Source organism: Eschrichtius robustus, chromosome X (genome assembly GCF_028021215.1).
Source record: "Eschrichtius robustus isolate mEscRob2 chromosome X, mEscRob2.pri, whole genome shotgun sequence".
In the NCBI taxonomy this organism is placed as follows: domain Eukaryota; kingdom Metazoa; phylum Chordata; class Mammalia; order Artiodactyla; family Eschrichtiidae; genus Eschrichtius; species Eschrichtius robustus.
Window position 1 is genome coordinate 44,722,387 of NC_090845.1, and position 14,821 is coordinate 44,737,207.

A 14,821-nucleotide genomic window follows, 5' to 3' on the forward strand; every position below is an offset into this window, starting at 1 on the left:
AGAAACTAAAACCTTTACAGACAAGTAAAAGCTAAAAGAATTCAGCACCACCAAACCAACTTTACAACAAATGCTAAAGGAACTTCTCTAGGCAGGAAACACAAGAGAAGGAAAAGACCTACAATAACAAACCCAAAACAATTAAGAAAATGGTAATAGGAACATACATATCGATAACTACCTTAAATGTAAATGGATTAAATGCTCCAACCAAAAGACATAGACTGGCTGAGTGGATACAAAAACAAGACCCATATATATGCTGTCTACAAGAGACCCACTTCAGACCTAGGGACACATACAGACTGAAAGTGAGGGGATGGAAAAAGATATTCCATGCAAATGAAAATCAAAAGAAAGCTGGAGTAGCAATTCTCATATCAGACAAAATAAACTTTAAAATAAAGACTATTACAAGAGACAAAGAAGGACACTACATAATGATCAAGGGATCAATCCAAGAAGAAGATAGAACAATTGTAAATATTTATGCACCCAACATAGGAGCACCTCAGTACAGAAGGCAAATGCTAACAGCCATAAAAGGAGAAATCGGCAGTAACACAATCATAGTAGGGGACTTTAACACCCCATTTTCACCAATGGACAGATCATCCAAAATGAAAATAAATAAGGAAACACAAGCTTTAAATGATACATTAAACAAGATGGACTTAATTGATATTTATAGGACATTCCATCCAAAAACAACAGAATACACTTTCTTCTCAAGTGCTCATGGAACATTCTCCAGGATAGATCATATCCTGGGTCACAAACCAAGCCTTGGTAAATTTAAGAAGATTGAAATCATATCAAGTATCTTTTCTGATCACAACGCTATGAGACTAGATATCAATTACAGGGGAAAAAAATCTGTAAAAATTACAAACACATGGAGGCTAAACAATACACTACTGAATAACCAAGAGATCACTGAAGAAATCAAAGAGGAAATCAAAAACATACCTAGAAACAAATGACAATGAAAACACGACAACCCAAAACCTATGGAATGCAGCAAAAGCAGTTCTAAGAGGGAAGTTTATAGCAATGCAATCCTACCTCAAGAAACAAAAAACACCTCAAATAAACAACCTAACCTTACACCTAAAGCAATTAGAGAAAGAAGAACAAAAAAACCCCAAAGTTTGCAGACGGAAAGAAATCATAAAGATCAGATCAGAAATAAATGAAAAAGAAATGAAGGAAACAGTAGCAAAGATCAATAAAACTAAAAGCTGGTTCTTTGAGAAGATAAACAAAATTGATAAACCGTTAGCCAGACTCATCAAGAGAAAAAGGGAGAAGCCTCAATAGTCTTGAAAAAGGAGAAGTAACAACTGACACTTCAGAAATACAAAGGATCATGAGAGATTACTACAAGCAACTATATGCCAATAAAATGGACAACCTGGAAGAAATGGACAGATTCTTAGAAAGGCACAACCTTCTGAGACTGAAGCAGGAAGAAATAGAAAATGTAAGCAGACCAATCACAAGCACTGAAATTGAGACTGTGATTAAAAATCTTCCAACAAACAAAAGCCCAGGACCAGATGGCTTCACAGGCGAATTCTATCAAACATTTAGAGAAGAGCTAACACCTATCCTTCTCAAACTCTTCCAAAATATAGCAGAGGGAGGAACACTCCCCAACTCATTCTACAAGGCCACCATCACCCTGATACTAAAACCAGACAAAGATGTCACAAAGAAAGAAAACTACAGGCCAATATCACTGATGAACATACATGCAAATATCCTCAACAAAATACTAGCAAACAGAATCCAACAGCACAGTAAAAGGATCATACACCATGATCAAGTGGGGTTTATCCCAGGAACACAAGGATTCTTGCATATACGCAAACCAATCAAAATGATAAAACATATGAACAAATTGAAGGAGAAAAACCATATGATCATCTCAATAGATGCAGTAAAAGCTTTCGACAAGGGGCTTCCCTGGTGGCGCAGTGGTTAAGAATCTGCCTGCCAAGGCAGGGGACACGGGTTCAAGCCCTGGCCCGGGGAAGATCCCACATGCCGCGGAGCAACTAAGCCCGTGCTCCACAACTACTGAGCCTGTGCTCTAGAGTCTGTGAGCCACAACTACTGAAGCCTGTGTGTGCCTAGAGCCCGTGCTCCGCAACAAGAGAAGTCACTGCAATGAGAAGCCTGCGCACCGCAATGAAGAGGAGCCCCTGCTCCCCGCAACTAGAGAAAGCCCGTGCACAACAACGAAGACTCAACGCAGCCAAAAATAGATAAATAAATAAATTTATAAAAAGAAAAAAAAAGCATTCGACAAAATTCAACACCCATTTATGATAAAAACTCTCCAGAAAGTAGACATAGAGGGAACTTACCTCAACATAATAAAGGCCATATATGACAAACCCACAGCCAACATCGTTCTCAATGGTGAAAAACTGAAACCATTTCCACTAAGATCAGGAACAAGACAAGGTTGCCCACTCTCCCCACTGTTATTCAACATAGTTTTGGAAGTTTTAGCCACAGCAATCAGAGAAGAAAAAGAAATAAAAGGAATCCAAACTGGAAAAGAAGAAGTAAAGCTGTCACTGTTTGCAGATGACATGATACAATACATAGAGCATACTAAAGACTCTACCAGAAAACTCCTAGAGCTAATCAATGAATTTGGTAAAGTAGCAGGATACAAAATTAATGCACAGAAATCTCTTGCATTCCTATACACTAATGATGAAAATTCTGAAAGAGAAATTAAGAAAACACTCCCATTTACCATTGCAACAAAAAGAATAAAATACTTAGGAATAAACCTACCTAAGGAGACAGAAGACCTGTATGCAGAAAACTATAAGACACTGATGAAAGAAATTAAAGATGATACAAACAGATGGAGAGATATACCGTGTTCTCAGATTGGAAGAATCAACATTGTGAAAATGACTCTACTACCCAAAGCAATCAATGCAATCCCTATCAAACTACCAATGGCATTTTTCACAGAACTAGAAGCAAAAATTTCACAATGTGTATGGAAACACAAAAGACCCCAAATAGGCAAAGCAGTCTTGAGAAAGAAAAACGGAGCTGGAGAAATCAGGCTCCCTGACTTCAGACTATACTACAAAGCTACAGTAATCAAGACAGTATGGTACTGGCACAAAAACAGAAATATAGATAAATGGAACAGGATAGAAAGCCCAGAGATAAACCCACGCACATATGGTCAACTTATTTTTGATAAAGTAGGCAAGAATATACAATGGAGAAAAGACAGTCTCTTCAATAAGTGGTGCTGGGAAAACTGGACAGCTACATGTAAAAGAATGAAATTAGAACACTCCCTAACACCATACACAAAAATAAACTGAAAATGGGTTAAGGACCTAAATGTAAGGCCAGACACTATAAAACTCTTAGAGGAAAACATAGGCAGAACAATATGACATAAATCACAGCAAGATCTTTTTTGACCCACCTCCTAGAGAAATGGAAATAAAAACAAAAATAAACAAATGGGACCTAATGAAACTTAAAAGCTTTTGCACAACAAAGGAAACCATAAACAAGACCAAAAGACAACCCTCAGAATGGGAGGAAATATTTGCAAATGAAGCAACTGACAAACGATTAATCTCCAAAATTTACAAGCAGCTCATGCAGCTCAATATCAAAAAAAACAAACAACCCAGTCCAAAAATGGGCAGAAGACCTAAATAGACATTTCTCCAAAGAAGATATACAGATTGCCAACAAACACATGAAAGAATGCTCAACATCATTAATCATTAGAGAAATGCAAATCAAAACTACAATGAGATATCATCTCACACTGGTCAGAGTGGCCATCATCAAAAAATCTACAAACAATAAATGCTGGAGAGGGTGTGGCGAAAAGGGAACCCTCTTGCACTGTTGGTGGGAATGTAAATTGATACAGCCACTATGGAGAACAGTATGGAGGTTCCTTAAAAAACTAAAAATAGAACTACCATACGACCCAGCAATCCCACTACTGGGCATATACCCTGAGAAAACCATAATTCAAAAAGAGTCATGTACCACAATGTTCATTGAAGCTGTATTTACAATAGCCAGGACATGGAAGCAACCTGAGTGTCCATCGACAGGTGAATGTTTAAAGAAGATGTGGCAGATATATACAATGGAATATTACTCAGCCATAAAAAGAAACGTAATTGAGTTATTTGTAGTGAGGTGGGTGGACCTAGAGTGTGTCATACAGAGTGAAGCAAGTCAGAAAGAGAAAAACATATACCGTATGCTAACACATATATATGGAATCAAAAAAACAATGGTTCTGACGAACCTAGGGGCAGGACAGGAATAAAGACCCAGACGTAGAGAATGGACTTGAGGACACAGGGAGGGGGTAGGGTAAGCTGGGACGAAGTGAGAGAGTGGCATGGACTCATATATACTACCAAATGTAAAATAGATAGCTAGTGGGAAGTATCCGCAAAGCACAGGGAGATCAGCTCGGTGATTTGTGACCACCTAGAGGGGTGGGATAGGGAAGGTGGGAGGGAGATGCAAGAGGGAGGAGATATGGGGATATATGTATATGTATAGCTGATTCACTTTGTTATAAAGCAGAAACAAACACACCCTCGTAAAGCAATTATACTCCAATAAAGATGTTAAAAAATAAAAAAAAAAGAAGAGGATGAGATTTTTTATGGGACATGTGTTCAGAGTACAGTATCAAAATGACAGGGGAAAACTGGATTTGATGATTCAGAGCATTCTCAGTATCTAAAAACTCTTGCTGGTGAGATAGTGTGTAATTCTTCATTTTACAATTATTATTGAGATTGGCATATGTCTCATGAACTGTACTTGTAATGGAACAATCTGTGATTCCCACTCTGGGCAAGAATAGTATATTAATTGTGTTAAAGGTAATTCACAGTAGTAAAGAGAGCACTAGATACAGTGACTTAAATACAGAATTTTATTTCTCTCTTATATAAAGTCTCTAATATCACAGGCCATTGGAAAACCTAGTTGCTCCTGCTTATTCATGAATCCAGGTTCCTTCCATTACTCAACTCCGCTGTCTCTTGGATTCTTTGTGGCATCTGCATGTTTGAATCCATGTTGCCGTCAAGTCCAGGTTTTAGTAAGCAAGAGGGTAGAAGAAGGTATAGAGAAAACATGCCTACTGTTTCAATGCTCTGGTTTGAAGGTAGCACCCATTATTTTCTCTCACATTCTGTTTAGAACATTGTCACATGGCCACACCAATTTTCAAAGGAGGTTGAGAAATGTTATATGACTGAGCAGCCATATGCCTGGCTACTACTCTGTTTTTGCAAAAGAATGATGAAACAGATTCTGGTGGGCAGCTTTCAGTCTACCACAGTTGGTTTGTCATCTCTCTGATTTTGTACTTCTTGTTAAATATATATAATTTTTGTTCCAAGAAAACAATAACACCTGGATGGAGAGTTGGAGTATAGACATCCATTTATTGTTTGTATAGGTCAAGATGGCTGTGATCACAATATTTTTCCTATAGGCATGAATAAATTAATTTTTTCAGTTTTTTTGAGATATAATTGACATACATCATGGTATAAATTTAAAGTGTACAGCATAATGACTGGACATATATATCGTGAAATGATTGCCACAGTAAGTTTAGTTAACATCCATATCATATAGATACAAAAAAGCGAAAGAAAAAATTTTTCCTCGTGATGAGAATTTTTAGGATCTACTCTCTTAGCAAATTTAACTGTTTTTTATCACCTTAATTTGATATTGTTGCTAATAAGCAAGAAGCAGTGAGATAAGTGAGGATTTAGAATTGAACGCTAATGAGGACTTAGACTCTGAGTCACCCCTTCAAGCCAGGCTAATGAAGACTTAGACTCTGAGTCACCCCTTCAAGCCTAGGCTCTCCACAGAAATTTCCCCTTAAAACCCTTGTCTGTTTAATCTTCACTTCACCCTTCTTGATATCCCCTACCAAAATAGAGCTAGATTGCTTAGCTGAACTCCAGTCTCCAATACTGAATATATATATAAAATCATTCTGAACTTCACTTTCCTTATCTACAATGGTGGATAATAATAGAAAATACCTCATAGGGCTTTTGAAAGGATTAAATGAGTTCATATGTATATATTTCTTAGAACAATGCCTGGAACATCGTGTCATATAAGAGCTTGGCACATAATAAGTGCTATATATGTATTTTCTGTCATTGTCATCATCATCATCAAATATACTGGTTTCCCTGTGTTCAATTTGGATTAATTTACGTGTACCTTTTAATCTTCTGCTGTCTATTCTTTGTGTCAATTTTACTTTTTCATTCTCTTTTTAGATGGAAAGTTTGGGATTAAGACCTCACAAAAAAGAATTTCTGGAAAAGTTTCATTTCATACTGAAATGGAGGGTGAAGATACAAGAGATGATTCATTGTATTCCATTTTAGAAGAACTGTGGCACGGTGCTGAACAGATAAAAAGCTATCAGGAAAAACAGAACAAACCTCTGAGTCATGCTGCTTTCATCAATAAGAAAATGTTGAATACAGAATGGGATTATGAATATAAAGACAGTGGAAATTTTGTTCATCCAGGCCCAAATCTTATTCCTTCACAGAAAAGATCCCATAAACGTGACTCATTTGGAAAGAGTTTAAAGTATAATTTAGATGTACCTATTCATAATAAAAACAATGCAACAAAGAACTTTGATAAAATTATTGGACACGGTCAAGTTTTCACCCAGAGCTCTTCTTATACTAACCATGAAAATACACATACAGGAGTGAAATTCTGTGACAGCAATCAGTGTGGCAAAGTCTTCAGCCTCAAACAAGCACTCAGTCACAATCTGAAATTTCCTGTTGGGGAGAAAGCAAATATGTGTACTGAACTTGGGAAGATCTTCACCCAGAGGTCACACCTCTTTGCACCTCAGAGAATTCATACTATGGAAAAACCTCATGAACTTAGCAAATGTGTGAATGTTTTTACACAGAAGCCACTACTCAGTATATATTTGAGAGTTCACAGAGATGAAAAACTATATATATGTTCTGAGTGTGGGAAGGCGTTCATCCAAAATTCAGAATTAATTATGCATGAGAAAATTCATACTAGAGAAAAACCCTATAAATGTAGTGAATGTGGAAAATCATTTTTCCAAGTGTCATCTCTACTTAGGCATCAGACAACCCATACTGGAGAAAAACTTTATGAATGCAGTGAATGTGGGAAAGGCTTCTCCCTGAACTCAGCCCTCAATGTACATCAGAAAATTCATACTGGAGAGAGACACCACAAGTGCAGTGAGTGTGGGAAAGCCTTTACCCAAAAATCAACGCTCAGAATGCATCAGAGAATTCATACAGGAGAGAGATCCTACATATGTACTGAATGTGGACAGGCCTTCATCCAAAAGGCACACTTGATTGCACATCAAAGAATTCATACTGGAGAGAAGCCTTATGAATGCAGTGACTGTGCGAAATCTTTCCCTTCTAAGTCACAACTCCAGATGCATAAGCGAATTCACACAGGAGAGAAACCCTATATATGCACTGACTGTGGGAAGGCCTTTACCAACAGGTCAAATCTCAATACTCACCAGAAATCTCATACTGGAGAGAAGTCTTATATATGTGCAGAATGTGGGAAAGCCTTCACAGACAGGTCAAATTTCAATAAACACCAGACAATTCATACTGGAGAGAAACCCTATGTCTGTGCTGATTGTGGGAGGGCCTTCATCCAGAAGTCAGAGTTAATTACACATCAGAGAATCCATACTACAGAGAAGCCTTATAAATGTTCTGACTGTGAGAAATCCTTCTCCAAGAAACCACATCTCAAAGTACATCAGCGAATTCACACAGGAGAGAAACCATATATATGTGCAGAATGTGGGAAAGCTTTCACTGACAGGTCAAATTTCAATAAACACCAGACAATTCATACTGGAGAGAAACCCTATAAATGTAGTGACTGTGGAAAGGGCTTCACTCAGAAATCAGTTCTGAGTATGCATCGCAATATTCATACATGAAAGTAACCCTGTTTCTTGAAAATGAGAAAACCTTATCACAGAAATCAAGTCTAAGTGTGTATTATAAAATTCAACCAAGACCGATCATATATGAATACATTGTATAATAAAAAGAATTCATCAGGCTCTTTCACCTGAGATGAGAAAAATTATTTGGAAGAGACCCTCTAAGAATGCACTGAATGAAGGGGAACTTCCATATTTTCACAGCCTCACAAAATATAATAGAATTCATACTGGGGAAAATGCTGTCAGTTTGAGGCATTAGGAAAAGCCTTCCTGTACAAAGTATTATATAAGGCAAGTTATTACCAAATTCTTTACAGATGGAGTATGCAAAATTATATAAATGACTGTAATGTTTACTGTGTTATATTAAGCAATTTAAAGTGGCAACAAAACAAAAGGTAGGACAACAAAATGATATATTTAATGTGTAGACCTGCTCTCAGTTCTGTAGGGTATTTGTAGCAGAACACATTGCACAATGGGAGGAATAATTGAATTGAAATTTTTTTTTGGATTTAATGTAATTGTGTCTATCAAATATGTTTCCTATTGAATATTTTGCTCATGTGAATCCACAGTTTTAAAGTCATTATGGTTTTATACACATCTGCTGATATAATTTTACATGAACACATAAATATAATCCTATCATTCATACTGGTTTCCATGACATCATGTTTTTATCTTCCTTCATTGTGGCACAATGCAAAATAGCCACAGATCTCTCCCATCCTTTTTTTATGCACCCCCCTTTGTAATATTACTCTGTTGTTTTTCTTATTAAGAGGTAGAGCTGTCTCTCTACTCCTTGACTCTGAGCTTGGCCATGTGACTTGTTTTGGCCAATGTACATTAACAAAGAGATTCAAGAAGATGCTGGGGAAGTGTGTAAAGCCTGCCTCGAGTCTTACCCTCTCTTGCTGCTCTTTGGAATTCCAAGACCTTCGTGTGAAGAAACTCATTACTGAGGGATGAGAAGCCACATGGAACAGAGATGAACCAGGCCAGCTGAAGCCCCTTAGACCAAATGCCAGACATGGGAGTGAGGCCTTCATCAACCTTCAGCCCCAGCCACGCCAGCCCACACCAGAAGAGCCACACCAGTTATCCCAGCCAACCTGGAGAATTATGAGATAAATAAAATGATTATTGTTTTAAGCTACTAAGTTTGGGGTAGTCTGTTGCACAGCAAATGCTAAGTAATACCTAAAAGTGTACGCCTACTGGGGGTATTGTATCAAAACATAAGACGTGACATTAGCTTTGGGCCTGAGCAGCAGGCAGAGACTGGAAAAACAATGAGGAAAACTGTTAAGAAAGGCTGGAAATCATGGCAGTCTGTGTTGTTTAGTAAGGGAAAAAAATAGCAAAATATAGCAAAACAGTCACCATCCTCTGTGGAAAGATAGAGAATGTACCAAATGAACTTGTGGATCTGGCTAAAGAGATTTCCAACAGAATGTTGGAAGTATCAGTTTGCTTCTTTTAGCTGCATATGATAAGATACAGAAAGAAAAGTATGAACTAAGCAAATAACTGTTCCATTTGCAAGCAGAATTCAGAAGAAATAACAGAAAAGCCAGGACTTGGCTGGGTTGGAAAATAACTGCTTCACATCTCCAGTCTCTCCAGCCACCAAAATATTCTCAAGGTGAAAAAATGGCCCAAGGGTAGAGATCAAATCGTAGATGTGGCTCTAAGACCCTTTGTTAAAATGTGTGAAATATTTAGGTTGGAGTTTGGGAGACTCTCTCAGCTAAGTCAAACAGCTTCTAAAAACTTCACAACATTGTCCCAGTAGCCTGACACACTGCTCACAGTAGGGAGGGTAAAAAGAATTGTTGATGTCGCATTTGGGACATGGAGTAAATACAAACCAGATTCATAGAAACTTGTAACATTTTTAATAGAGCTTTACTAGCAAAACTACCTCCAGGTTGGACTTAAAGGGACTGAAACAGTCCAAAATGAAAAGTGGCCTCTGGACTCCCCTCTCTAACTTCTGTGAACAGGAAGCACGCTGAGAAAGTTACTCAGCTGCAAACATGGGCCATTTCTTATGGGAAGAGAAGGCTGTCTCAGAGAGAAGACCCAAGAACAATGTACTAAAATGGACCGGGAAGCCATTCCCAGGTAGAACTGTGACCTAAGCAAGAAACATTATTTGCCCCTGGGGCAGGGATACCTGACAATATTTGCTCTGTGGGATTTCAGAATTATTATGGAACAGTGACTGATATGTGCCTCTTGTTCTTCCCCTTTTTGAATGGGAGTATCTGTTGCAGTTATCCTGTCCCTATCTCACTATTGTATTTATATTTATGTGTGTGTGTGTGTGTGTGTGTGTGTGTGTGTGTGTGTGTGTGTGTGTTGGGTTGGGGGGGTGGTCATATAACTTGTCATTTAACTCACAGGTCTCTGGATCAAGAAACTGAGAAACTGCACCCAAGGAGCCTCAGCCATATCTGAACCTGATGCAGAAGACTTAAGGTCTTAGATTTGAGCCTGATGCTATAATTTGGGATAAACGTTTAGAGGTCTTGGAATGAAGGTGAACATATTTTGCATGGTATGATAATGTAAATAATTTATGACCAGAAGAGAGACTGTTAGATAGAAAATGCTACAAATTTCCATCCCTATATGTATGCCTGTTTTCAGTCATTATTTTGCTTTGTATTTCAGTTGGGATAATTTCTATTAACCTATCTTCAAGTTGACTGGTTTTTAACCCCTACCGTGGCTCTGTTAGATCTACTGATGAACCCATTGAAGGCATTCTTCATCTCAGTTATGTTTTCTTTTTATTTCTAGTATTTCCATTCTCTCTGCTGAAATTCCCCATCTGTTCATACCTGTTGTTTACATTTTCCACTGCCCTCTTTAACGTATTAATTAATCATTGTTATTTTAAATTCCCTGTTTGACAGTTCCAACAGCTGGATCAACTGAGTCTGGATCTGTTGATTGCTTTGTCTCTTGACAGTAGATTGTTTTCTCTTGCTGTTTTGCATGTAATTTTTGGCTGAATGTCCGATGTTGTATGTAGGAGAGTAGAAACTGAGGTAAATATTTATTCCTGGGAGTAGATAATGGCTGCTTTCCTTATAGGTCATTAGCATAGGGGAATTGAGTCCATCTAGTCAGGATTTAGGCTGGGTTTAGGTTTTGTTGCTCTCTTTACCTGCAGTGTGTCAATGACTTCAAATTTCTCTAGTGTTACCTTGTGCTTAGAATAGGCACTGATTTTCCAGATAATTTTTCTCAATATTCCTGAACCACCCTTGCCTTTAGGCGTTTCCTATGTGCCTGCATCTCAGAGAGGCTCCCTCTCTATGCTCTTGCTTCTCCCTTAGTAGTAGACTTCTATTTTACCTGGGTCTTGGTGACCTGATGAGTGTGGGGACAGGAGTTGTCCTGGGCCAGCCTCAGTCTTAGGTCTTGGAGGGTGAGGCTTTTTCAGTGATCCTGCCCTCCCCATTAGTATAAAGCCTTCAATGGTCTGGGCCTAGGATGGTTTCCTGCCCTTACCCTGTGAGTGGAAGGTTTTTTCCCTTTTCCTTTCCTCTAGCCACAGTGGATCTTCACCTATGTCCTGTGGGCAACAAGGTTTGCTGCACTTCCCCCAGTGGCTTAAGGATTTTGTTTTGTAAGGGAATAGGGTCCCATTGGGGCTTTGTGCCATTTCTGTATCAGCAGCTGTCCCCTTGCAGGCCTACACCACTGAGAGAGGCTTTCTCCAGTCCCACCCTATCCCCAGTGTTTCTTGTGAGCACCCAGTGGAGGTCTGTGGAGAAGAACCTGCAAATGGGGGCCAAATACCCCTAGGTCTCCAGCTCTCAGAGGTCCTGTATTCTCACACTATCCCACACTCAGCCTTTAGAAATTTATTTAAAATTCTTGCTGAATTCTTACTGCTGGTGTGGTAGACCCATCTTCCTTCCTGCTCTGCCATAGGTGACCAGTGATAACTTCCTGTCTCCTTTGAGGCATTTGTCTTATATATCAAGCTAGTTGGTTGCTCTATGATGAGTTCAAGAAAAGTTATGATTTTGTAGGTTACCTGAATTTTTTCTAATTATAAGAATGGGAGCTCTTTTCAGGTGTCTACATTCTAGCCAGAACCCAGAAGTCTGGATGGTCTCCTTTGGCCACTACCATCAGAATATATGCCACCTTTCAATATGACTTTGCCACTTCACCCAAGAGGTAGAGTCTGTTTCTCCAGCCCTTGAAACTGGATTTGGCCACTTCTTTGGCCAGTAGGACATTAGCAAATATGACACAAGCAGAGGCTTGAGAAGTACTTGCACACTGAGGTTTGCCCACTCCTGCTGCTCTTTGAAATCCTGAGCCCAAGTGTGAAAAAGCCTGGGTTATGCTATTAGAGGATGAGAGACCTTACGGAGCAGTGATGGGGCAGAGATGAGCCATCCCAGTTGAGGTGCCCTAGACCAACCATATTTCATCTGCCAGATGTGTGAATGAAGCCATTCTATCCATCTAGCCATGGTCAAGCCCACTGTAGTCGGCAGCCTCTGAGATGACCTTGAATTATCCCCACCTCTTGGTATCTACAACCTTGTGTAATTCTGTTCCCTTGAGTTTGGGCTGGATTAGTGACTTGGTTCTAGTGAATAGAATGAGGCAGAGGTAATGGGATGTCACATCCAAGATTAGGTTACAGAAAGATGGGGGCTTCCATCTTGGATGCTGTCACTCTCAGAGGGCTTACTCTAGGGGAAGCATGAGGCAGCCCTATGGAGAGACCCACATGAGTGAGTTTGGGAGCATATTCTCCCAGTCTAGCCTTCACATAAGACCATAGCCTCAGCTTACAGCTTGACTGCAACCTTATGAGAGACCTTCAGCCAAAGGCACCCTTCTGAGCCTCACCTGAATTCCTGACCCACAGAAACCATGAGATAATAGATGTTGTTTTAAGCTGCTAAATTTTAGGGTAATTTGTTAGATAGTAATAGATTACAATAGTAATACACTGGCCTAGACTAGAAAAGCTCTGCCATCCACCCCACCCATCCCAGACAACTCACAGAATCGTGGATTAAAATGTTGATTGTTTTAAGCCACTAAGTTTTGGGTGGCTTATTACCGAGAAAAAGCTAACTAATACATTTATTATTTACTGAATTTCCTCCTCCACTATATCCCCAACAGATAACCAGTACTAATTAACTACTATGAACACTTTCATGTTTTAATCTGTGCTCATAATTGTATATAGACATACATATGTTACGTGCTTATAATCAGATAGAAGCTGTATAAGGATTGGTTTCTTCCTTGATTTTCAAATATGGGATCATGTCATACAACTATCTCTGCTTGCTTTATTACTCAACAATAACTCTTCTGAATGATTGCATGATAGTTCGTGGGGTGGATATGCAATAATTTATTCAACCATTTGCATATTAAGATTTATTTATACACCCCCTTTTCAACTTAGGAGCAATGCTGTTCAAAATATTGAGGCAGTTTGCATAGTGGTTGGGTAGATAGGCTCAGGAACCAGTCCAGCTAGGGTTTCCATCCTGGCTCTACCAGTTACTAGCTATGTGACCTTGGACAGGTTAGTTAACCTCTCTGTCCTGATTTCTTCAGCTGTAAAGGATGGATGTTCACAGTAGTACCTATCTCATAGATTTGACATGAGATGTATATAAACTTCCTAGGGCTGCTGTAATAAAGTACCACAAACTGAGTGGCTTAAAACAACAGAAATGTATTGTGAGGGCAGAAGTCTGAAATTAAGGTGTCAGCAGGGCCACACTCCCTCTGAAGGCACTAGAGAAGGAATTGTTTTGTGCCTCTCACCTAGTTTTTGGTAGTCTCAGTCATTCCTTGGCTTGTGGATACATCACTCCAGTCACACAGCCATTTTCTTCCCGTGCGTCTTCACATCGTGTTCCCTCTGCGAGTCTGTCTGTGTGTCTAATTTTCCCTTTTTTTATAAGAATACCAGTCATATTGGATTAGGCCCACCCTACTGGCCTCATTTTAACTTGATTACTTCTGTAAAGACTCTGTTTTCAAGTAAGGTCACATTCTGAGGTACTGGAGGTTAGGACTGCAACATATCTTTGGGGGGTACACAATTACTCTTAACAAGAAGTTGATGTGTAAAGCACTTAGAACTATGTGTAGGGAGAAGTTCTTGATGAATACTAGATACACCCCACTTCCTGAGCCTGCCAAGGTCCCCCTACCATTCTCTATGCTTGGGCAGGATTTGAGAGCTTGTCTGTGGTATCTTAGTCTCATCCAACTACCTAAAGAAAATGTTTAGAGTGACAGGGAAAGCAGGCCGAGGACCAAGGCTTGTGCTATCAGCATTTGAGGACCAGGCCAAGAAAGATTCATCTACAGAGGATAATGGGAAGGAGCAGCTGGAGAGGTGAAAACATACCAGGTGAGCAAGGGGTTCACAGAGAACAGAGTGTTTCCAAGGAGTGTTTCAGTGAAGGAACTGTCCAGTCTAGAGGTCAATTCACATGAGGAAAGAAAACCGGTGCTTGGATTTTGTGACAAGGAGGTCATTATTAACTTTGGTGAGTGTTATTTTAGAAGTGAATTTAACTAAGGAAAACAATTGAGCAAATTTGAAGGAGTTTCTGAACTCAGATGGTGTTACTTCACCACAAAACTTTTCCAGTAGAAAAAAAAATTAGGTTATTGGGCTGTATTGTTCTACTGTTGTCTGGGTTATGCTCAGAAATGTGTTTTCAA

The 14,821-nt window shown here is 39.1% G+C and overlaps 1 protein-coding gene across 1 annotated transcript in view; it reads left to right on the plus strand.

The window, feature by feature from the left end:
- The window catches only part of ZNF81 (zinc finger protein 81), an 84,393-nt gene extending 75,923 nt beyond the window's left edge, over positions 1-8,470 (plus strand). Inside the window, exon 5 of the mRNA XM_068532888.1 lies at positions 6,354-8,470. Coding sequence (XP_068388989.1) covers positions 6,354-8,062 — 1,709 coding nt within the window. The 3' untranslated portion in view covers positions 8,063-8,470. The remainder of the gene's footprint in view (positions 1-6,353) is intronic.
- Positions 8,471-14,821: the final 6,351 nt, after the last annotated feature.